This window comes from Blennius ocellaris, assembly GCF_963422515.1.
Source record: "Blennius ocellaris genome assembly, chromosome: 22".
Classification (NCBI taxonomy): domain Eukaryota; kingdom Metazoa; phylum Chordata; class Actinopteri; order Blenniiformes; family Blenniidae; genus Blennius; species Blennius ocellaris.
The window spans coordinates 6,687,597-6,713,234 of NC_137671.1; the positions used below are offsets into that span (position 1 = coordinate 6,687,597).

Here is a 25,638-nt window from a genome sequence, read left to right on the forward strand (position 1 = left end):
GATACCACATTTATCATTTTAAACCTCGGTTTGCAACCACTAACTTTTGCTTCACCATAAATCGGTCAAAACCTGTTGATTCAGAGTACCATTATGCCTTTTTTTATGACACCGGAGAGTAAAACGCTTATTGGTTGTGTAGCAAAGCAAACAGTCTGGTCCACCTGCTGACGGTCTTCAGCTTGTGGTTGCAAGAGATATTTTTATGAGAAGCAATCAGCCAAGATGCACAGTATATTCCAAACCAGTTACTTGATTTATTAAATACTTTCTTCTTTTTTTTTTAATGTGGTTTAAGACCAATTCTGCTGCATACATTCCTCCAACAAGGTGGCTTTGGTGTAACACTGACAATGATGTACCTACACTATGAGCCAATGTTACAAACGTGCACGTCATGACCCATTCCTCGTACTTACTTCTGGATAGGCTGTATCTGTGGTGTCCAGCAAAAAGCAGTCTGTCTGACCTGTAGCTGTAAAGTAAAAACCTTAGTTTTATGATTGCCATTTTGAAGTATTCTATTTAAACTTGATGATATTAGTGCCTGTGTATTGTGAAGGTGCCTAATGGCCATTTTGATTTTTCAGAGTCACATTCCCTGTGGGTCCGCACAGCTTGTTCTCTTTTCGTTTTTTATTTTTTTATTTGACATGTGCAATTTTTCACCTGTGATGTAATGTTTTGGAGTTGTTGTTTTTTGGGATTGTTTTTTTTTTTTTTTTTTTACTATGATTTCACATGTTTTGATTTTAGTCTTCCTCTATAGCCTTATGTACAAATAGCAGAGCATCATTTCCGTGGTTCTAGTGTCCAAAGTTGAGGAGTAGGCTTTCGCATAATTTGGCTATGTTGTTCTGTAAAGCTGTAAAACCGTGTGAGATTACACCTTGGTAGTTAAATAGGTATGTGCCTGTGTAGCAAAGTCTACTGCAGAGTAGACAACTCTGTGTAACAAAACCAAACATGGCTGCTAACTGTCCTTAATGAACAGATTTCTTACGGCCATGTCCGTGGAGCTAAAAATCGCCATTATTAAGATTCGTTCTCTCTTTCTAATCTTGCCATTAAGAAGCAAGCCATCGGATACACTGGCACAATGAAGAGACTCTTCAGCGACTCGTTCAAATTCAAAGGTATTTGCATTAGGTAGTGCAGTTGTTTTGGTATTCGTGTGTCACAGTCTGTACAAGAACCCTCGTCGGCACACAAAGGGCAACACAGTGATGACATGCTGTAGCATACGAGCACCCTCGTGTGGAAATCCTTTGTGTTCATGTAGAAACGTAATGATTCCTATAAGACAGCGAGAAAAAAAGGTCATATACACACACACACACAGTTATTTACGAAACACTATTCTGTAATTGCTGGTCACTTTCTAAAGGGGCGATGGACTATTTATGATTGGTGATTTCCACTAGTTGGTGTTTATTGAGTGTGGGCACACGAAGACACAAGTCCATTTCAGAACATTGATTAGCCTCTGAGAATGATCAGCATTGATACTGTGATTTGTAGTTGTGTGGTTTAGTGTCTGATCTGATGGGGTTAAACATCCTACATATTTCTGCCTGGATGACATAACAGTCACCAAATTTGCTGGGTTTTTCTACGTTGTGAATGCTAATTCACAGTTGGGAGCTGAGAGGAAACTTTTCAGGCTTCTCTGAATGGTGTAGGAAAAACAACTCTAATTCAAAAATGTGAATTTTTTTTTTTTTTTAACTGTTTCCTTTGGTCCGGGAAGTACTGTCCAACAACCACACTAGTTTTGTACTGAAAGTATTATTACAGAGTTAAAAACACACACACACACACACACACTGATAAAGCTGTCCACAACACAGATTGTGTAAAAGGAAGTTTGTGTCGACCAAATATTTCATGTAGTTGCTTCAGGCTGCACCTTGTGGAGAATACTGGGGTGTTCGGCCCTTAACATCCGCTCGTGTTAAACACTGTCCCCCACCACAGCAGGAGGACGTTTAATGTGTACTCATGGTGAAATGGTCACAGTTTCTTTTTTCTATGTAGATCAAGTATGTGTTTCTAACATTTAAGAGCTACAGTGTTTAAAAAAAAAGGAGTGCTGTATAGTATATTTGATTATTGTTCAAGCTGTAAATGTTTTGCTAGAGTTTATATTATATAAAGATAAATATCTTAATTAAATATTATGTATATGGGGAAATAAATAAACCAATGAATCTGAGTCATGCTTTGGGGCTTTATTTCCAAGAATCACAGTGAGAACAAACACCGTTTCAGGAGTTTCAGAGCTTTAAACGTCAACAATCTGAAGCAGAACAATCACAGAACATGTGTTTTTAACTTTCTGTTGCCTTTCTCCACCTGCCCTAGTAATCAGTTCTTCCTCCTCTGCTTCAGCAGGAGCAGGATGTCTGCAATTTCCCGAATAGTGTCGGTGTCGGCTGAGGGTTTGTTAGCTCGGGAGACAGATGTGACCTCCTCCGTCCCTCCATCAAGAGGCTCGCTCTCCAGCATCTCATTCCCTTCTTGTTCTCCCTCGTCTCTGCCCTCTGCACGGCCATCCTCTATAGTAGAAATGGCAGCAGAAGAAAAATGTGTTAATTAAAAAAAAAAAAAGTGTGTTTTTAATCACCCTATACTTGACGTGCTTCACATAATTGTTCTACCTCTTCCATTAGTTTGGAGAAATGGATTTTGGGGTCCCTGTAAAATGACTTTCTTAGTGTTCGGAGCACTGAATTTGTGGATGATTCTGCTACTAGACGTCGAAACAGTCTTTGATTTCTTCTTCCTCCAGAGCTTCTGCTTTCCATTTTCCCTGGCCTTCTCTGAAAAAGCAGTCAGTGGATCCGCCTGTGAGGTGGTGTTGCCCTGCCACCCTGTGGCCGGAGGCGGTTCACATGGGAGAGAAGACGAGCTCGGCCCGGGGGATTCGCCCTCACCGGTTGTAAGAAAGCTGCACTGAGTCGAAGCGTCGCGCAACTCGGCTGCAGGGCCGTGTGCTGTCTGAGTTGCAGCATCTCGGATTTCAGCAGATGTTCTCTGGCATTTGCATATCTCTGAGCTCTGAGGCTGAGCGAGACGACGAGGAGACAAAATCCGAGCTGTGCAGCATTCTGGCCGTGGGTCTGGATGAGCCATGATCTCTGCCACTTGTTGGTCACTGGATTGTATCATTGGGATAAAAGACCTGAACTGGGACTGTCCTGGATTTGAAGCTTTCAGTGACCCACTGTTTGTGCTGTTTATATTTGCGGCTTGGTCGTGAAGATGTGGACAACACTCTTCGTCCTAATACAGAGAGGGAAAGAAATAATCTTTATTTCCCAGAAAATGTATTTAATGTGCCACTGGAATATCAGTGGCACATTAAACAACTAAATATTAGGCATATGTTGCAGAAAACAGGTTTTCTGGCACGTGTTGACTGGATTAAGAATGCTGACTGTGACTCAACATCAAATCTGCAAGAGGTGCAGTAAGAACTTAACAAAACACTCAAACTTACATCTGTTGAATCTGAGCTCAGGTAACCTCCCCCACATGAGTGACTTGGCAAATATTCACAGCCACAGTCATTCATGCAGTTAGTGTCTGGTCCAATGCATGCTGAGGGATTAAAAAATAAATAAATAAATACAAATTATATATATATATATATATATATATATATATATATATATATATATATATACACAATTTTGCTAATCGTACAGCTCAATAAATCAGTAAATGGATAGTTTAATTGTAACTGTTAAAGACTTACACATGTCCACATCCGTACAGTTGGAGAGCTGAATAGAAATCAGAATAAACATAACATTGAGCAGCATATATATGTATATACACACACACTCGTCAATTATCTAATGCCTGCTCATCTGCAGTTCCAAAATGTACCACTGTGTGGTAGTAAATATCAAACAAACCTCTGCTCCCACACACTGAGAATCAGGCACAATTCTAACAGAAAAAAAAAAAACAAGGTTGTGAAAAATTCCAAGTATTTTTTCATGATTAAGTGTTTGATTAGAAGAACTCACTGAGGTGATGAAGCTCTGGTTGATGTCTCGTCTGTGAGATATATATTCGGTTTTGCAGTTTCAGAATGAGAAACTGGAGTAAAAGGTAACATTTAGCAGAGAGAAAGAAATAACTAGCATCTTTTTTTCTTTTTTTTTTAATGATTTTCCTCTATTCACCTTCTCCTTCATACTCTCCGCGACCGAACCCCCTAAAGACGTCGTGTTGTTGTTTGGTTTCTGACTGGTTCAGGATGAAGTCCAACATGGACTCCTTGCTAGAGAAGGTGGTGACATGTGTTCCATAGTCTCCGTCTTCGGTCGTACTGTGAAAACACATTTGACGGGATTCAAAATGACTGATTAATATAAGAAATTTGAAAAAAACAAAACAATACACCTCGTATCTAATTTCCTCTCACTCTGGCTCTGGACTTCCAAAGAGGGACTGTGTCGCTGTGGGAGTTTGCAGCTGAAAGAAGGGTGTGTTTGATCCGTGGGGCCAGGCGATGGTGTGGGCCATTCCTCTGGGCTCAGAAAAAGGATGAAACTAACAGAACAAAGCTAGTTTTAAGAATAAAACAGCATTATCATATATAACTTTATGTCCCAGCAAGAACTGATGTTGAATATTTGTCTGAAACTACATGAGTACGTCATGTTATAGTTTTTCCTGCGCAGCCAGTACAAATAAGTCTTAATTAGTATGATTTCATTTTTTTAAAGATGAGAAAATGTTTATTTTTCCAGTCCGTTTCTGGTTGGATATAGAGGGCCACACGGTGGTGTAGTGGTTAGCACTCTGTTCAGAGTCAAAATGACCCTGGTTTGATTCTGCAGCTTGCATGTCACTCTGTACTGTCCAAAAACATGCATTTACATTACGGTGGCCTGGAAGTGCAAAACACTACAAACTTTATAAAACGCTAACGAATCCAAAGAACATTTCAAAATAGACAAAATGCTACAAATTAGAGAAAAGACTTCAAATTATAGTAAACGTACAAAGTAGACAAAACACTACCGAATTCCAAAAACACAGCAAATTAATTGATGGGTCTTTAATTTTCCCATGACTGTCTGTCTCTCTATTTGTCCTGTGATGGATTGGCATCACTCGATGACTCAGAACAGACAAATATATAAATAAAACCTTATGTCAAGTGATGTTTGCATGAAATAAGTTGTAAAAAAAACTATCAGTTTTCAACACAAGCATATTATCTCCCAAAGGTGAAATGCAAATAATGTATCATGGCTATTTCTTCAAGGACATTCATCAATATCAAAATAAATTGAGAATCTCAGAGAAGAGTGTTTTGATTCTCTGAAAAATGATGGAATCTTTTCAGTACCGCAGTCTGCTGTACACCTGCGTTGTCCCATGGTGGAGGGGAGTAGTGTAACGGGCTCTGGCTTTGCTTCTGCAGGCTGAGCTGCAGGGGGAATATTCCTGAGGAGAACAGATTTATTTTGTGAGGTGAGGATGAATTAAAAGTTTATTGTAGGAAACACTTCCAACAGATAACCTTGGCTTGAAGAGGCGGACGCGGTGGAGAAGGGGCTGTTGGGGTCAGTAATGGGTGGCAGGTAGTCAGATGCGCTGTTGTCTGAGAAAGCAGACTCCATCACTGGTGACAGCTGACCAAAACGGAAGTGAAATGTTGATGCCAGTCTCAACATTTGCCCGTTATAAAATCAAAAAGTAAGCATGTCTGAAGAGTGAATCACCTGGCGACACTTGAATCCTTGAGGAATAACAGTCTGTCTTCTCCGGGCTTCTTGCACACTTGATTGTTGCCATGGAAAAGTTTCATTAGGAGTTAAATTATGTCGACTGAGTGGATCTTAGCCAATCACTCTCACACACAGACTCAGACGTACCTGTACAGAGGCTGGCCCTCAACAAGACTCAGCTGTGAAGGCGAACAGGGGCTCATTGGAAGCACTAAAGGCTCATTTCCTTTACGCCTGGATCTTCCTTTAGAGCTGCCAAGAACTGCCACTTTTGGAGGATCTATAAAAAGACACGCTATACATCAGTTCCCACGGTGAGGAGGTGTACACTGATGAACACACGGTGCTATGAATCAGGTTGGATTTAAAGTATCCTGCAGTGATGTGGTGTTTGCTGTCTGTTCTACATCTATTTTGAAGCACCTCAACTTTCTTCTGAGTATGTTTAAGGTACGTTTTAGTAGATCAGGGGTGTCAAACTCATTTTAGTTCAGGTGTTACATGAAGCCCAATTTCACCATCTACACGAAATAGATTAAGAAGAAAAATCGGTGCTCTAATCTCACCTTTATTTGCCTTCTTAGCAGCAATCTGGTTGACAATAAACAAAGTCACTAAGTCCATACTCCCTGAGCCTGACTCTGATGTGGTGGGAGCTGGCAGATCCATGTGTTTTAGTTTCTGCTGCAATTTCCTCCTCTCAAAGAATTCCTACAACAAAACTATCATTTAGCTGAAAAATATGAGTATTATTTCATTGACAGGTCGTGAACCGAGACTTTAGCTTATCTCACCCTTTGTTTCTTTGCGTCATCTTTCATCACCAAGCGGTTCCTGTAATAAAAACCGCTATTATTAGGTAGTTAATTTAGCTTCATATTGTTGAATTAATTATCAGTATTCTTGATTCTCTTACCTGGAACCGCCGACCCAATTCATATTATGCGTTTAAAAAAACCCAGGGAAGACCTGTGAGTGGTTTTAGTAAGGTTGGTAAACAGCTCTACTTTAATTGTAAAACATCTGTGCTAATCTTGCTAGTGGCTGCTAATGCTGACGTCATTGAATGAGGCGACACGAGGACTCGATGACGTGTCGTGTGATAGGAAATTCAAATTCATGTGAGGAAATATTACCTTTTAATAAATGTGTGCACGTTTTTTTTAAAGGTTTTTTAAACATGTACTGATACTGTTTTAATTTACATTGCACATTTTTTTAATGAAAAGCATAGTATTATAATCAGGAAATGACGGAATTGTTTGAATTTCATAAATAACTAAATAGATAAACAGCTAAGCTATTACTTAATATGTCAAGTTTTAGTTTAACCCTGACTGCAGGTTGTTTATTAAGGCAGAGGTAGTATAGGAACTGACCATTTACCATTACCAACATCGTAATAGAAAATTGAAGCCGTCAATGTGGCATTCAACCGCAATTTACTGTTTGATGCGAGACTACACATACTGCAGGTGAGATGTAATGCGAAGTCCTTGTATCCATATGCTTATTCTTATTATTGCTCCTGCTGTTATCATTGTTATTGTCGTTCAGTTTTTCATTTGCCTTTTGCTTTATTTGTAAATTACATTATTATGTAAGTTAGTAATAATATTAATATCAATAACTGTCATTACTGTGATTGTTTTACAGTCATACGTATCTTATTTGTTTGATATCATGTTCCTTGTTTGCAGTGTTCTTGCTATTTTCATGGTTTCTTCCAAGATATTTTATTGCCATATATACATATAAATAGATATTTACACTGTACAATGAAAAGCTTATTTTGCTGGACGCCCAACCAATAATTAACCCTGACTCTGTAAAAAAAAGGAAGTGACAGAGCATGTGCTCTGAAGACGGTATGTACAGATAAATAGTTACTAAATAAGTTTACAAAGGATTAAATACATAAGGATAAGGCACATTATAAAGAAAGACATCAGCAGCAATCATCATGCAGCAATCAACCATGTAATCAAAGATTAGAATAAAGTCAAAAGTGTTGGCCGCATTAATTCATGTCCATCTTGGTACAGTCGCAGATAATTTGTTTACGTCTGTCACGCAACCGGTCCAGGGGCGCGACCAATGAAAAAAGACGTATAACGCAGCACTAAGAAGCATAAAGTGTACGAGAATAGCCAATCGCTGGTAAGTTCCTACCGGAAGTTATATTACAAAATAAAAGCAGATGCTATATGTCGCGGATGTTCCTCAGTGCCTCTCGGTTTATTGTGGTAACAGAAGCCGGAAGTGGAAGTGTTGCAGTTTCCCCCGTGCTTTCCGCTGGTTTCGAAACTAGCAGGATGTAGCGGTACATGTATCGGGCTCTTTCTCTCCAGATCAAACCCGGCCATCAGAAGACTCCTCTCGCGTTCTAATGCCGTCGCCGTCGCGGTGATCGCGGTCCGGGTGATGGGTGTCACGGCAGAGGCCACCAACGCTTGAGAAAGATGTCCAACATCCTCGATGCGGCGTCCAAAGTGAAATGGGACCGCGCGGCTGCGGCGAAGCGCGCCGTGTTCCTCGCGGCTGCCGCTTACGGCGTCAAAACACTGTACCCCATCATCTGCAAGCAGCTCCGCAAAAACGCCGAGCAGAGGGGCAGCCACCGGGGAGCCAAAGCCGAGAACGGCGCCACCTGTCTGGAGAAGCCTCGGACCCACGCCGCGGAGAATAAGAAGACTTCCCCCGGCGTGAATGCGGAATTCTTCAAGCAGATCCTCGAACTTGGCAAGATCCTCTTCCCCAAGCTGGTTTCGCGAGAGCTCGGCTTGCTCTCCCTGCACTCGGTGGCGCTCATATCCAGGACGTTCCTCTCGATCTACGTGGCCAGCTTGGACGGGAAGATCGTGAAGAGCATCGTGGAGAAGAAGCCCAAGCTCTTCGTCTTCCAGCTGATCAAATGGCTGCTCATCGCCATCCCGGCCACGTTCGTCAACAGCGCCATCCGGTACCTGGAGTGCAAGCTGGCCCTGGCCTTCCGCACCCGGCTGGTGAACCATGCCTACCGGACCTACTTCACCGACCAGACCTACTACCGAGTCAGCAACATGGACGGGAGGCTCGCCAACCCGGACCAGTCGCTCACCGAGGACGTGATGATGTTCTCCCAGTCCGTGGCGCATCTCTACTCCAACCTCACCAAGCCCATCCTGGACGTGATGCTGACCTCCTACACGCTGATCCAGACGGCCAGATCCCGGGGGGCCAACGCCACCGGGCCCACGCTGCTGGCCGGCCTGGTGGTCTTCGCCACGGCCAAGGTGCTGCGCGCGTGCTCGCCCAAGTTTGGCAAGCTGGTGGCCGAGGAGGCTCACAGGAAGGGCTACCTGCGCTATGTGCACTCCAGGATCATCGCTAATGCGGAGGAAATCGCTTTCTACAGAGGACACAAGGTATGCATGGTGCAGGATGCTGGCATGCAGGAGACAGGGTGCATGCAGGAGACAGGGTGCATGTAGGAGAGAGGGTGCATGCGCTCCAGGAGTGCTGCATGAAAGCAACAGCACGCACAGTAAGATAGCAATAAACACATAGGATGACTACAGTCAGTTAAACATTAATAAAACATTACTGAGCCATTAGTTGAGCTTTATTTCAGTATAACACTCTCTGCATGATCTGCAATCCTGAGTATTACGTTTAACTCTTTATTGGGTGATTAACTACTTGGGACTGGAATGTAAACCGTAATATTGTAGAATATGTTAAGATATTACATTGTATTTAGTAAATGCTGATAATGGACCCTCTTGTATTTCATGTAGCATATCTTAAAATGACTAAATGAAAATATATTAGACCTGAAGATCTGAAAGATTACAGTTTTCTACATTTCATATCTGAGTCTGACAGTATTATACCTATATCTGCATTCGTTTAATGTGCACAGTATACATCTTTAGATATAGAGTCAAAATAGTGTTCTATTTTTCTATGTTTCAATATGTGTGCGGATACAAAATTATTGAATAAACTCAAGATAGAAATGAATTAATGTTTACCAAGTAAAAAAAACAATAGAAAATGCTTGAGTGAGAGAAGAACTTTAGATTGTTTGCATTTGAAATAAAACAGAATTGAACTAAAACAGTGATGATTTTTACAGTATTATACAATAGGCGGACAGTAGAAACAAATTAAAGTGGGTTTGTCTGATCTTTCCACTTTTATTTATGTTTGATAACTTTTCATTTGGACTCTCATAAGGTTGTTTAAATTGCATATGGCAGGACACACTGACCAGCAGTCCACACGTAATAATGACATTGTTTAAAGAGAGCGTTATCATTGAGGGTCATCATGGGAACAAATCAGCGGAGAAGAGCCAACTCAAATGAATGAATGAGGAGTTTCCATCATAGGAAAAATGGACTTCGACTTCCTCTATCTTCACAATAGATTATCTCAATAATGAATTCAAACGCTGTGCTTCTCTTTTGCAGGTGGAGATGTGTCAGCTGCAGAAGTGCTACCGCGCTCTGGCGGAGCAGATGAACCTGATCCTGTCTAAACGTCTCTGGTACATCATGATCGAGCAGTTTCTCATGAAGTACGTGTGGAGCAGCAGCGGCCTCGTCATGGTGGCCGTGCCCATCATCACAGCTACCGGCTTTGCTGACAACGGTAAGCTGTCCTTCCTCCGAGTGTCTTATTCTGTAGGCTGATGCGTGTGAGCATCAGTAGAATTCACAAACCGATAACAGCTCACGCTGATTTGCATGTGAAAACAGTTGCTGCTTCCCACACCTCCCTGATGACTTTTTCAAAACAAGCTGCAGTTGAGTCATCTCCTTTGTTACAGTTCCAGAGTAACTATTTGATAGTCAAACCATTTTCTTCCCCCTCCCCATTACCTTATGCTTGTTGGTTACTCGCATGACGCACCACAAACACATAAACACCTGTGTTGTGTGTCCCTCTGCAGAAACAGCCGACGGACAGACGCAGGTGTTGGTGAGCGAGAGGACCGAGGCGTTCACCACCGCTCGCAACCTCTTGGCGTCGGGGGCCGACGCCATCGAGAGGATCATGTCCTCCTACAAAGAGGTGCTTGCTTTTTTTTTGCTTTTTTTTTTTTAAAGCTTCGCTCGATTCTCAATGTTCTCTTGTCGGTTCTGCTGTCATGCACAGGGAGAACATGCAACCTTCACACGGGCGGGTTCAGAATCTAGAATGTAAAGACACGTTTCTGGTTGTGGGGGAGAAACACTAACTACTTGATCACTGTCAATCAGAGAAGAGGTGAAAACTATTTTAAATTTACTATTTAAAAATAAAAAATATATTTGTTTGGTGATTTATCAAATCCTGCTCCGTTCAAGAAATCAGTCTTGCTTGATTTTTTTTTTATAGTAACCTTCAGACATCCTTCCATCTTTTATACCAGTTAATCCAATTTAGGATTGTGACGTGCTGGAGCCGATCACAGCTGACTGAGGCCAAAGGTGCCCTGGTAACAATTAACCTGGTGGGGCAAACGCAGAGAGATACAGGAAAATAGAGTCACCAATGAGCCTCAAGCAAATGCTTTTAGACTGTGGGAGTAAATCTGAGTGCCCAGAGAAAATGCACACAGGAAAGAAGAGAAACAGTGCAGTTTCCAGTCATTTAAATATAATTCAATTATTATAATTACAGATTTTGACGCATACATATAAATGTCAACAAGCTACCTAAATATCAGGAATTATTATTAACTAGTTTTTGCAGGTAAAAATAAGTGTGTATGCAGTATGTTATGTGTCTTGTGTGGATTATTTTTTCTTATGAAATAAAGGCTGCATTATCCTGCTTATTTCTCTATTCCTGGAGTGTAAAGTACCTAAGACCATTTTCTGGTGGTGACTTGTCTGTTTTTTTTTTGTTTTTTTAACCAATCAAAAAAAAGCTTGTGTGGCAAGTAGGTGGCAGTGAGCAAGTCGGTTACACAAGGCCACACTGAGAGCCGAGTTTGTTCTTAAAGAGATAAAGCAGCCCCAGTTTCTGCACGGCTGGAGGATTTCCACTTGAAGCATTTGGATGCACAAGTGGCGAAGCACATGAATGGGAGGGTCGGATGCGTGCACCCTCGGGATGATGGACACATTCATGTCGTGTTTCCATCTTCTTCCACTTGTGAATCTACACATCCACTGCAATCCCAGCTAAAAAAAAACAAAAAACAAATAAAGAAATCGGTGAATGAAAGACCTCATTCATTGAGGGCCAAACCCCTGATCTCTTGTTGCATTTTAATCCAAAAAGAAAAAGAAAAAAAATAGCCAGACCCATTCATGCATTCTGTCTCTCCGGCTGCATTTTGAGATCTGTAAGAGGATTTGGCTGCAGCACTTTTGTGTTAAAGCTGTATTGCAGGGCAACAGCTCTCCAGTTTTGATCACATGCCACACTGTGCAATTCCATGTGGACGAGCTCTGAGAGTATCATCTGCTGAGTTTGTAGCATGAATGAGACAAGTAGAGAAGAGCGAGAGCGCTGACACTTATAGCGCTGTCCTCCATTCTGCCACTGCAGTCAGTCAGAAAGGCTTAAAACGCTGTTGATATTTATAAAACATGAGCAACTCACACAGAAGACTGTCACCCCTGTCGTTTGGGTTGTGAAAAACACCTCCCTGGAGGATACGACTTTTCGCAGCGCATTTCTTTCTTGTGTGTGTGTTTGTGTTTGTTGGAGCTCATCGCTGAGATGTGGAGCAGCATGCCCCTGCATGCAGAAGCCGAATGTGTGTGATTTACCAGGCAGCAGGGATGGAGCGCATTCCTGCGGCAGAGTGCCCAACGCACGCCTCCACACACTCTGCCTTTCTAATAAGACACTGCATTACTGCATTTGTTACGTGTCTCATCAGACGGACACGTGACGTGACTCATCTTGTTCAATGTGGGTTTTTTTTTCGACACTTTTAGTTCAGTCAAGGCTTTTGACTACACTTATGGAGGACGTGTTACATTTACCTAAAGGGACACTGTGTCAAATGTAAGTCAAGTCCCTGTTGAGCCATGCTCATACTAACATAACGGCTCTTTTTGTTGGTTTATCGTCGCAGCGCGGCTAAAAGCGAATGCCTGCTAATTATATAAATGACAGTTCTGTTAATTATTTCTCCAGCTACCTCTGTGAGTGACTCAAGACACCACTTTTAGGTGCAAACAGGTACTGCATGATTAAATACGATGGTGCAAGTTGGAAAACTTTCGAAAGTCGACCACAGAACTGTGCTTGAGAAGCTATCAAGGCTGTTGTTTTGACTGGAGTTTTAGTTTAAGGTCATGTTTGCATGAAACTAAAACAATACATGATGTACCTTTCACAAGGTAGTTGGATCACAACGTGTAACTTCCTCCCGCATGTGTTGGCCTGCATGAAATGTTTTTATAGGAAGAGGATTAAAACCAAAACATATGTTCCTGAAGAGTGAATTCACTTGGTCACTGCCATGCTGTCATTTATAGGTCAGCTTGTTTGTGTGTGTATGTGTGTACGTGTGTACGTGTGTGTGTGTGTGTACAGAGCTCCTTTTCTCACGGCTTAGCCATCTGTTGATCTCTCAATCCTGCACTTCTGTATCTCTTCACACTTTCCAGCGCACTTTCTCTCATTTGAACACCGTTTGGATGAAGTGGAAAATGGCGTATTGTCTCCAATATGTAATGTTGCTAGGAATAAGGATGTGAAACCTCCCATGATGCACCTGCATGACGCACACGCAGACTGCAGTCGTCAGGTAGATTTGTGCCTCACATGGCGCGTGCCTGCTCTCAGTGCAGAGTATCACTTATCATCGACTTTAATAGTAAACCATGATTTATGTGAGATTTATTGTGCATTTATGAGCAACTTGGAAGTGAGAAAGGTTTCACTTCCCCGAACACTCAGACTGGTAACTTCCCAGTTGTGGGAGTTTCATTTTATCATAAGATCTACACTTTATTAGCTGAGCTAACACAATTAATTAAAATCTGTAAGCATGAACTATTCTTTGTGGGGACATATTATATTGCAAACATTGTCGCTCATCTGGAAATTTTTGAGAGGCTGATTCGATTGTTCCCAACTGTTTAAATGAAACTTTGGCAACTGATAAATTGCAGAGTTCCCAGATGCACAAATACAACAGAATTTTGTTAATACTGAAGTTGACAATATCCATGATGATGATGATGGCAGTTACTGGAGCCCCTCCCCTTCCTGAGGCCAACCAGCACAGATCTGGTGGCCTGAAGTCTCCGCTGCCGCACTCAAATTCTCAGAAACAGAGTTCGTTGTTTGACATGGTCAAGCTGTGTCAACAGGCTGCTCTGTGACTCTCCGCAGGGCGCAGCACTGAGAGCCGGAGCAACGACCTCAGGCTCCCTGTCAACTCGTTTGACTTTGTCTCGATTCGGTTTCAAGCAGTACGTATATTTGTGCTGATTTTGTGGTTGCAGTACAATTGGGTCATGTTAATGCACTCTTTCATCAGAGCAGAAGGTTGTCAACGTGTATGCATATTTGCATAGGTGTGTGCGTGTGTGTGTGTGTGATAGCCTGCAGGCCTGTGCACACACAAACACACACAAAGTTGCTCCCGGTATAAAACCACTTCCGTACCTTACTCCAACTGGTTTATCAGCCGGTGGCCATGACGGTGACCTCCACTGCAATCTGGTTCACTCCTGCTGATGTTCGTCCGGGCGATGTCATCACCTTTGACCCCCTGTGTGTTTGTCCGGGCAGGTCACAGAGTTGGCGGGCTACACGGCGAGGGTCCACAACATGTTTGTGGTGTTCGAGGACGTCCAGAGGGGCATTTACAAGCGCTCCTCACTGTCGGCCACAGAGGCGACGGAGAAGAAGAGCAAACCAGAGATGCACATTGATGGACCCCTGGAGATAAAGGGTGAGGCCTGCTTCCCTGTACGCAAGAGAAAGACACATTTCTGAGCATTATTAAACAGATTGAGGCATCAGACGGATAGATGAGAGGAAACGTCTACACAGGACTGAATAATTATTGTTATGGGGGAAAAAAAAGCGGTTTATTAGTAATAGAAACAGGACATTAAAATAAAATAAACAGAATAGGGGCACACTTAATAAGAAACAATGTCACAAGCATGAAGTTGCACATTCAATTAAACATACATTATTATAAAATAAACTGTAAAATCCACAGCAGCAATATGTAGGACCATTTAAATTCACAGCTCATGTGTCTAAATATAATAGGAATTACAGTGTTTCATTATATATGTTGCATCAAATGCGTTAATATCGTTAAATCTTTGTTTGTACCATACAAAGTCTAATTTCAGTACCATAACTTAATGTCACTGTATTCTTCTGAAGCAATTTATGAAATAACATGTCTTATTATTTTACCATAAATAATTATGCATATTCTAACTCTAAAAACAAACTACTATTTCAATACTGTATTGACTTTCCTGCTTTGTAGAGCACAAAATATGCTTTATTTCATTTGTTTGTGCTTCATCGTTTTATTGATACACAGAAAAGTGCAGTTGAATGTACAAACATTGTAATTGTATGTGCAAAATAAAGGCTAATGAGCAAATGATTTTGGGAGGACACACACCTGTAGATCATTGATGTATATAGAGGCCATTAATACCTTTAAAATAGTGAGGAATACGTATACTATTTAATATACTGGTAATTCAACAGTCAGTATAAGTTGAGCTCTGCTTCAGTTACTTACACGCCAGGAGATAAAGTGTGACTTCTGTTATTATTTTGCTCGGAGCTTTTTCGTCATACAGTGGTCTTTTTTTATCATCTTCTCTTGCTCTCTGACTCTCGGCCACAATATCACATCCAACACTGAATTGTGAGCTTTCACAGCTAAAGACCGCTAACGAGCAGTCACCAGTCTCGGGGCGAAAGATTGGAATCAATGCATGACACTGTCCCTGGAGTGGATCTCATGGAAGAATAGCTGGCTGAGAGATAAATGAGGCGGTATCCAAGGGTTTTAGATATTTTTAATCCCATATGCTCTGCTTTGCGAGTATTAACCCGTCCATATCTGTACTTATGCATCAGCAGAGGGAAAATAATCCCCCTCTTACTCGCTTCGCTATTTTTCTGATCCACTCTTGCTGGTTTTTCCTCTTTCCTCTGCAGGTGAAGTGATCGACGTGGACAAGGGCATCGTGTGTGAGACCGTGCCAATCATCACACCGAACGGGGACGTGGTGGTGTCTTGCCTCAACTTTGAGGTGATACGGCTGTCGCGTCACACTGATATAGTCCACCTAAGGCGCGTCACAGTTGTAATATAGTCTCTTGAGTGTGACACTCTTTGCTGAGTGCTCTGGTCTGTGTGTCATTTATTAACATTAAAGAAGAACCCCCTGTGGTCTCATTACAAACCACACCCGTCCTTCGGGTGCCGACGTGTTGCACGTCTCAGGAGATCTGCTCCTGTAATGAGCTGAAAATTAATCTTGCGGTGCTTATAATCACAAATCGAAGTCGACAAGAGTCAAATGTCACTTTAACAAGCCTTTCGCGCCTTCTATTTGCTTTACACAAAACCTTGAGGTTGCAGCACAGAGATGATATCTCGCTTTAGAGTGCCTGTTGATCTATCTGTAAGCATTCGGGTTTAAGTTACTGCACTCAGTGTACTGCCAGCGCCATGAACGGTGTCCTCTGTATCATTAACATCGGTACCTGTGATGTAGTCACCCAATGTATTGGAATTATGGGGGCGATGGCTGATAAATTGTCTTCCAGGTGGAGGAGGGCATGCACCTACTGATCACTGGGCCCAACGGCTGCGGCAAGAGCTCTCTGTTCAGGATCCTCAGCGGGCTGTGGCCTGTGTATGGCGGGCGGCTGCACAAACCCTCTCCTCAACACATGTTCTACATCCCTCAGAGGTACACACACACACACACACACACACACACACACACACACACACACACACACACACACACACACACACACACACACACACACACACACACACACACACACACACACACACACACACACACACACACACACACACAGTAATCCAATATCGACTTCAAAGAAGTGCTGTAAAACACTGCAGGATTTGATCATCGTATCCTCATAAGTAATCTAATCCATTGTAACTGGACCTGTGTGTGTGTGTGTGTGTGGGGGGGGGGGGGGGGGGGGGGTGTTGCCGACTGAGAAACCAAAGGCAGAGTCAAATCAGATGTGGTATTCTCTCCATCATTTCAGTAACTCAAAAGTCTCACGTCGGTGTTAGTTTTATTCAAGGCTTTTGTGGCTATTTTAATATCCTCACTAGAATGAATAGTTTTGATGTGGGAGGTTTTCAGGCGAGCCTCCATCACATCCCCAGTGTAACGCTTGTAATTTAGGTGAAGAGCTAAAAGATGCAAGAAATAGGACTTGACATTGAAATGCAAAATGCTTTTGATATATTTTGTCTCTTATTTGTGCGTTTACACACTGGAATTAAGAATTGTATGCCTATGAATCAGTCCTCATTATTCACCCCACCCAGGATAGTGCAGCTTTTTATGTATTAATGAAAAAACTTCTTGTTAAAATGCGGGAAAATCGGCAGGCATGACATCAAATGGTTGTGCTTTTTCCTTTCAGCTTATTCTTTTAGCATGCGCTTCATGGCTCCCATTGGAAACATAAAACAACATAGCATGAGGAAGAGCGTGTTAACCCACTTTTAAGCAAGAGATTATGGAACAGTTTTCTGTTTGTCATTTTCTAATACAGTTTTGATCAAAGTGATGACATTTGAAATGAATCCGCTTGTTTGATTGTTTGCTATAACAGGAAAAATCCAAACAGCCATGTGCATAAGACGGTGGGACGTGAGCACGTCGCGTTGCATTGAAACGTTTATTGAAGTTGTGTGTGTGTGTCTGTGATCAGGATGTTAATACTTGAAAGGTTGTACAAATAGATATTCAAAAGAAAGAAGTAAGACGGTCTCCCATAAATGGTGCAGAAGGGAAGATAAGACAAACTTTCAAATGTAATTGTATCCAGAGCTGCAAACGACCAGAGCCTCGGTTGACATCCCTCCTGCGGAGCAGTGAATTTTTTATACAGGGGATGAGACGGCCACCTGGCAGCTGTAACACAATCCAACACACCGGTGACAAAAGAGACAAGTGAAGCAAAACGGATGCCTTGTTGTGTGCCGTTTGTTCTTTAAGTTGTGCTACATTGTTTACACACTCACCTCTCTCTTTGTTAGCTGTCTACTTAGCATACGGCAGGAAGTAAAGGATGAATGAGGTCTGTGCTTATGTGCATATATGCATATGTGTGTCCCCAGGCCATACATGTCAATGGGTTCACTCCGGGACCAGGTGATCTACCCAGACACAGTGGAGGACATGAGCGCCAGGGGACTGAGTGACAAGGATCTGGAGGCCATCTTGGATATCGTCAATTTGAACCAGATCGTCACAAGAGAAGGAGGTAGGGGGGCAACGAAGACTGATGAGGGCAACTAAATCTTAGGTGGGGGGGGGGGGGGGGGATGCTCATTGTGATGGATATCAGAGACAAAATGTTGCTTCGAAATGAGAGAATCCAAACATGTCCAACCGATTATCATCTATTTATAGTCTATTCCTGTTTTCTCCAACCTCGAAAACAATGCAAAGACTCAACAACTGCGAAATCAAACGGGACATAGAAACACAGTGTCGGCAAAAAACTAACTAATGGTCACCATCTGACTTTTGAACACATTCACTTCTAATCACATCTATCAAACAGAGTTGTTGGTGTTTGGGATAAAACAAATGACATGACGTTCAGGACCCATGTCTTGATCTGGTGAATTACTGGTATTTCCCAAACCTCAATCTGACTAATTGGCTGCCACTCTCCTCCAGACAAGCAAGACCATTGTTTGTACTCAACTCCTGTACCAAGCTCAGCCCCGTTAGAGGGTTTTAACGTATGAATGGCCACACTGTGACCACGCCGAGGAAAAAGCTCCTGAACGTTCTCAGATCACACATTTGCAGAAAATAAACGTGGATTAATAAACCCATGCCCTGCTAGTAAAAAGCATTGCTACCTTTTCTTTCATAGACCACGAAGAGTGGCGACAAAATTTTGTTATATTTAATGTATTTCTTAACATGTTTACAAATATCTGTAATGTGAACGTACAGCATTCATGACATCCACTCAAAAACATTTATATGCATTCATGTCCGTGGTGCTGGGGATAAAGCTCCTGAAGTTAGTAAGCAAGTTAACCAGCTATCAACACCCTTATTAGGAAATACCACTTTGTATCACAAGATGGTGGAGAGAGTCTGTTTTTAATCAAGCAAAAGACTTAAAGCCGCTGCTACCGAGTCCTGAATACTATTAGTGACCGTAACCATTAATTGCTGAATCTCCTACAATCACATTTATTCCTCTTTCTGAACTCCTCTCAAAATCCACATTGAGATTTCAGATTTCTCCACAACGCAATGGAATGGCCACTATAAATACACCACTTGAGACACACGTTCTTAATGTGTGCACATCTATCATTTTACGAGTCAAATAGGTCTGGGAGCAGATCTGACTACAAAATTATACTCATCGCTGACACCCAACGTATCAAATGGTACAACAAGGCATGCTTTAAATCTTATCTGTTAATTTTCTTGGTGCGTCTTCCTGTTTTGGTCCAGGCTGGGATGCTGAGCTGGACTGGAAAGATGTGCTGTCAGGTGGTGAGAAGCAGAGGATGGGAATGGCTCGCATGTTCTACCACAAGTAAGACGAAAAAAGATTGTGGTCTGCTCACGTTTGTTGAATGGTTGATCACTTTCTTCCAGAAAAAATAAAATATCTTTGCTCCGAATATATGATACTAAATGTCACAGTCAAGGCTGCATTTTGGCCTTTGCGTTGTTGTGTCTGTTTAATTTTTCCCCCAAAAGAAGCAAAGTGAGAAATTCATTCCAAGTCTGACAAGAATATCTATTTTGCATTTAATCTTATTTATCAGTAAATATATATGATGTTTTTTTTGTTTTTTTTTACCTTCATCCTACTTGTACGAAAGGAGTTCAAAGCTCTGTTTCTTTGCTTTTTGGTCATTTTGTATGAAATTTTTTTTTTTGTAGTACACATGTGAGATACTGCCTCAGATAAGAGTTAACACAGCCAGTCTCATTAGTTGAGGTGTGGCAAGTATTAAAAACTGTTTCCCCTGTTTATTTCAGGCCTAAGTACGCCCTGCTGGATGAGTGCACCAGCGCTGTGAGCATTGACGTGGAGGGAAAGATTTTCCAGGCTGCCAAGGATACCGGCATCTCCCTGCTCTCCATCACACACCGGCCCTCCCTGTGGTAAAACACGTCAATACACCCAAATATTAGCTTCCGACGTTTGAATGTGAAGTTTGCTTGAATAGGCTGTACTGGAGCAGCTTTCCCTCCCTCCCACATTCAAAACCCTCTCCTCTCCGCCTCCAGGAAGTACCACACCCACCTGCTGCAGTTTGACGGGGAGGGGGGCTGGCGCTTCGAGCAGCTGGACACGGCGACGCGCCTCTCCCTCACCGAGGAGAAGCAGCGGCTGGAGTCCCAGCTGGCCGGCATTCCCGAGATGCAGCATCGCCTCAACGAGCTCTGCAAGATCCTGGGAGACGACTCCGTCCTCAAAACAGCTGAGGAGTGAGAGAGGGCGAGAGCGGGAGAGAAAGAGGGGGGAAGACAGAGACAGGCGGAGAATTCTGACAATTCGTACCTACTTTTTCTGGCTTAGATTTCTTTGCTTCTTTAGTTTTGATTCTCTCCATTCCTGCGAAAAGCTCAAGACCTCTTCTTTCAACCCCTTCATTTGAACCAGCTCCATTCTGAGAAGTGGGGGGGGGGACGGTAAAGGGCACTCGCGGGAACTTTTCCCCCACGTTGGAGCGAGATTTCTTTTCTTTTTTTCTTTTTGCATTTGGTTTTAGTGCACATCGCTGTAAAGATCAATTTGCTGCCTTCCCGTGTGATATACCCAAATTAACTGAGATATTCGATTTGTTTAATTGCACTTTACGCTGCTTTTAGAGGGCTTCTACTTTTAGCTGAATTCAGACGGAAATCTTTTTAACCCTTGAACCACTATCTTGTCCAAAGCAGTATTCCAGGCCCTGTGCAGGGTCCTTCTTGTGTGTACCGCCATCATTTAGTCACAAATTCAATGTTTTTTGTGAATTTATTTCATTGAGAGAGGTCAGAAGAGGCTATTTTGCGTAATGTCCAAATATGCCTTTGTTGGATTTATTGCGTTTGGAGCCACCATACAACCCCGCTCTTTGATTTCTCATCGTGTTACAGTAACACAGGCTCACATGCAGAGTCTGCTCCGTCTATTATTAGAGCAATTAGTGACGCCGGCCAGGCTCCCAAACTATAGGTTTCTGGTTTGCTGAACAAATACAATGAGCCGAAGAGGGTCCTCTCTGGAGGGGCAGGCCGACCCCGCTGTGTCGACAGTGTGTACGTCGAGGCAGGTAACCATCCAGGCAGAGAGTATGCAGGGTGCGATTTAAGATAAAAGCAGATGAGAGGAGCGTTTGATGTGTCCCATGGCGACTATTAGATTATTAAATGTAATTATGTGATGCAGACGGCTACAAAGACTCTCTGTAGTGTTTAAAGGAACAGCTTCTGACTCGCTCCCGTCAATATTTTACATTCAAATCACTGTGCGAGGTGATGTATTTCATCCCCTTCTAAAAATAAATGGGAGTCTATATAGAAATATCTCAGAGATGGGAGGGTCTATCCTCAAATCGCACCCTGGGTACACAAACACATGCTGGCTACCTGTTGAAGCTGTTTCATGTTTTGATAGTTTTCAATTTCCCATTGTACGATCCAGATAACTCTCAATGAAGTGTGTCTTAATGTTTCAAATGTCAATGTAGGGCATGTACAGGTGGGCGACAAATTAAATGATAATCAATATTTATACAGCACATGTTAGGACTTGCATTACAATCATGTGAGAAAATGCATTTTTTAAAAGGTGTTTTAATGAGTGATTCATTACTGGAAAAAGATGGACTTGTCTGTTTTCAGAATAGCAGCTGTTGATGTCAGAGTTCCAGTAGTAGGAGTAATTTTTTTTTTAGTACAAGCGAATATGAATCCATTCTGAAAATGTTCAAATTGTTTCAAAAATTCTGCATAAAATGAAATGTCCCACTTGACCTATTAGGAGCAGCAGTGACTCAGATTGAAACACTGCACACGGTTTATTCTTAGGTGTTTTTTTTTTACACTGAACCCTTTTGCAAGCCGCTTTTGGTCCATGGGTCATATGATCCCCCCCCCCCCCCTCCAGCTGATTTTCTACCCAATATTGAAATTGTCTGCCAGGAGCAAGACACCAGTTCTGTCTGTTTTTCCTATTCCTGCAGAGGAAGGCATTTTGCAGGCATGTCCTCCGACACCAGTAATGTACGAACGCTGTCCTTCAGGGCCTCAGTCCTCCCGGTTTCAGATCATGTTTCTGCAGAGATTCATGATGTCATATATTATTTTCACATGAGTTAAAGGTGCAGTGTGTACGATTTAGTCACTGTGAGGTTGCATAACTAAATATTTAGCTTGTATGTTTAGGACATGTGGCGACCAAAAAGCTTACCCCCCCCAAAAAAACCTGAATGTCTTTCCGACAGCCGGTATTTGGTAGCCATAAGTTTGTATTCAGATGTAATCAGCAAGAAAAAAAACCAACTTGCAATAAACCTCCCATGTTTTATCCTTATTTCTGAATCCTCGGACCAATAACAATCTTCCAAACTGACCCTTTAAAGCATTGAAAACAGCAGGATCACAGCACTGTGATCCTCTGGGACCAGGATGATGTCCCGATTTACTGAGGAGTTTCCAGGCAAATCAACACTGAGTCATTCTGAATCTTAATCCTTTTTCTTTTTTATTAACGTACTCTGTCAAGATTACTTCATGCATGGGAGGCGAAGCATCACTGACTGGTTTCGTGGGTTTAAAATGTATGTGAGATCTCAGATATTTGGTGTAGCATGGTGTAACATCTTTATAATGGCTTGATTTTTAATTCCCTTTCAGTATCCTCTAATTTGTCACCCATCTGTATACAGATGTAGAAAAGCTCAGGCCTCTTTAAAGATGAAGTTCAGAGCTGGTGGAGGTTTAATGTAACTGCAGGAGTAGTTTGTTTTTCCTCACTCGGCCACTGTAAGTTGTGATACTGTGAACATTTGTTACAGATTATTTTGAATTGAAAAGCTCATAGATGGCTATGCTTTTTTTTATTTTTTCTTAGGCTTGTCTTACTCCCATCTGGGGGAAGAAACACCTTCGTAGTTGTAGATGCCACCTGACTCAAATGAATGGGTTAGATGTTTAGATAGCTGGAACAATGGCTTCTTTCTGTAGTTCAAACCTGTGTACATGCTCACCATGCTGTGCATTGAACTGTAATATAGGCTGAACGTTCAGATCATTCGGAGCTCATTGAAAAATATTTCTTTTTCTTCATTTTGGCTCTGTGGAGATATTACAAGAGCCGTTAAAGTTTAACCTTTCCTTGTTGTTTGACAGTAATTCATCTTGGATTTAGTTTCTTCAGTAAAATGATTATAAATGTAAGAGATCATGTTAGAAATATTGTCAAATCTGTGTTGAACAAGGACAACACAGAGCACCGGTGTGTTATTTTACTGCATTAAAAGGCCCCAGTCAACGTCACCTTCAATCTTGAACCCAGTATAATAATACACAGAGTTACTATAATGCCTCTATTTTGTTAAGGATGGACAATCGGGTACATAAACACTGCTGGATTGCAAAGTACACATCAGCCTGTAATGATTCTCTAATACAGTACAGAGGCATCATCTGATTTGTTATGAATTCACTATAATGGATGTGTCTACATCTGTATGTGGACGTTTCCAGATACGAGATGAAGCTGCAGTTTTGACCCTTGAAACCTTAAATATCACTGACGGACTGGTATTTTACCCCAGAATGTGACTAAAGAACAAGAAAATGTCAATTTCCAAATATCACTGGATTTCAAACTCAAGAAATCTACTTTTTTTGTTGTTGTTGTTGTTGTCTTGTGTTATGATCAGGACTGTAGATTATTTCACTGGACTATTTGCTCTCTTTCCTTGGGCATGCCAGCACTCACATCACTGGGTTTCTAGGCCTTTTTTTTTTTTTTTTTACAGTGCATTGCGAGTCTTTTCTGGAGTTTCATATTGTGCTGTCGGTCCGACTCTGTCGACAGGACGGCTCACGAGCCGCAGAATGACACAGAGTGTAAACAGTAACATAATATCTAGAAACGATAGAATAAGAAACTCATTTTTCTCTTTTTTTTATGTTTTCACGTCGATTCTTCTAGTTTAAAGGTTGCTATAGGCTTCATATACAAATGTATTTGTTAACTCAGAAGAACAATAACTTTTTACCCCATTGATGAAAGCATTGCACCTGCATACAAGGGCTGAGATTCAATGATGGAGGGGGGCAATAAGCATAAAAATATTCTGTTTTAGATTACATTACATTTCAGGGAATCGTTTTCGGTTTTTCCAGATTCTCCTGTCCCAACATGGCTGATGATTTTTTTCTCGCATTTCTCAAAAAGAATCAACTAACAAGGAATGCATTATATCACACATTTACATGCCTTATTTTATCACTTGCGTTATTGGCAATTGTGGAAATTCTAAAGGAAGCTTTACTTCAAAAACCATAACAGCTCCAGCAAAAGACTATATTAAAAAAGAACCTATATATTCAAAGCATTTAACTAATACAGAAGGAGTTATTCTGTTTACCTCAATGTGGTTCAAACTCTAAACACACTTTGAAAAATACTCTTCAAGTAACCAAACACATCCAGTGTGGCGCGCACAGCTGTTGCCCCCTAGTGACCAAAAATAGGAACAGCATTTTGAATTTTCTGCATTTTCTCTTTCTAATCTTAAATCTTTAATCTTTAATCTTTTTAATCTTGAAAAAAAACAACAGCTTTGCCTGTATTGCTTTTGAAGTGTAGAGATCAGTTCTACTGTAACTTTTAAAAATGAAGACATCCTTAACAATGAAACTTTGATACTGACCGCCTCTTGTCTGTACATAAGAGAAAGAATAGATCCATTCCGGATGATCAGTAGGTGATTAGTTTTAACTTGAAGGATGGGTGAAGGAGTGAGCACAGAAATACTCCCGATTCTGCAGTATCAAGGTCAGGGCAGGAAATTCCTGCTTCATCAATCCTAGTAAAGAAAATGTCAAATTTAAGAGTCAACTCAACAACCCATCCAAACTTTTATCCCAGTGCATCCAAAACATGTGAATACATGTGATCAGGTCCTATATATTGTTTCTTTTCCGAATTAGTTCTTTCATAATTGTGTTAATAGTGCATGTTGCAATATTTTACTAGTTTACAATTTTACAAGTGCTGGGAGGACGGTAAAGTCTAAACATTTTTTAAAGTCAAACTTTTAATTTATTTGAGTTATTGAGCTAAACAAATATATACATACAATGCAGTTTTACAAATGACCGAATCTGCTAAATATGATGAAATGATAGGTTTCACAGCCCTTAAATAGACTGCTGTGTACCCAGCATGCACTGCTCCTCCAGGCGTTACTACAGTCTGGAGTTACCACTGAATTATCTATAAGAGACTTGGCTCTGTTTGCAAACTCCCAACCCTGTAATTGTTTCATCTTTTAACTTCCTGTAATAGTAGCTCAGACCTCCTTTAATAAGGTCACCTCGTGTCAATGTAGGATTTTTTTTTTAAAGATTACCATCAATTTAGTTACAGCAACAAAAAGTAATCTGTTGAAAAAAAACACATTCTG

The 25,638-nt window shown here is 41.5% G+C and overlaps 1 protein-coding gene across 1 annotated transcript; it reads left to right on the forward strand.

The window, feature by feature from the left end:
- The first annotated feature begins 8,079 nt into the window (after positions 1 to 8,079).
- Positions 8,080 to 22,779, forward strand: abcd2 (ATP-binding cassette, sub-family D (ALD), member 2). The gene is made up of 10 exons (XM_080518621.1): positions 8,080 to 9,160; positions 10,211 to 10,391; positions 10,693 to 10,814; positions 14,487 to 14,649; positions 15,897 to 15,991; positions 16,512 to 16,657; positions 18,079 to 18,224; positions 19,448 to 19,532; positions 19,985 to 20,110; positions 20,237 to 22,779. The coding sequence occupies exons 1-10, from the start codon at positions 8,216 to 8,218 to the stop codon at positions 20,439 to 20,441; spliced, it is 2,214 nt and encodes a 737-aa protein (XP_080374747.1). The 5' UTR covers positions 8,080 to 8,215; the 3' UTR covers positions 20,442 to 22,779.
- The last annotated feature ends 2,859 nt before the right edge of the window (positions 22,780 to 25,638 follow it).

Coding starts and splice junctions, on each gene's coding strand:
- abcd2 (XM_080518621.1), top strand. CDS start 8,216: ATGTCCAACATCCTCGATGCGGCGTCCAAAGTGAAATGGGACCGCGCG. Junction 16,658..18,078: donor ATGTTCTACATCCCTCAGAG/GTACACACACAC, acceptor GTGTGTCCCCAG/GCCATACATGTCAATGGGTT. Junction 18,225..19,447: donor GATCGTCACAAGAGAAGGAG/GTAGGGGGGCAA, acceptor GTTTTGGTCCAG/GCTGGGATGCTGAGCTGGAC.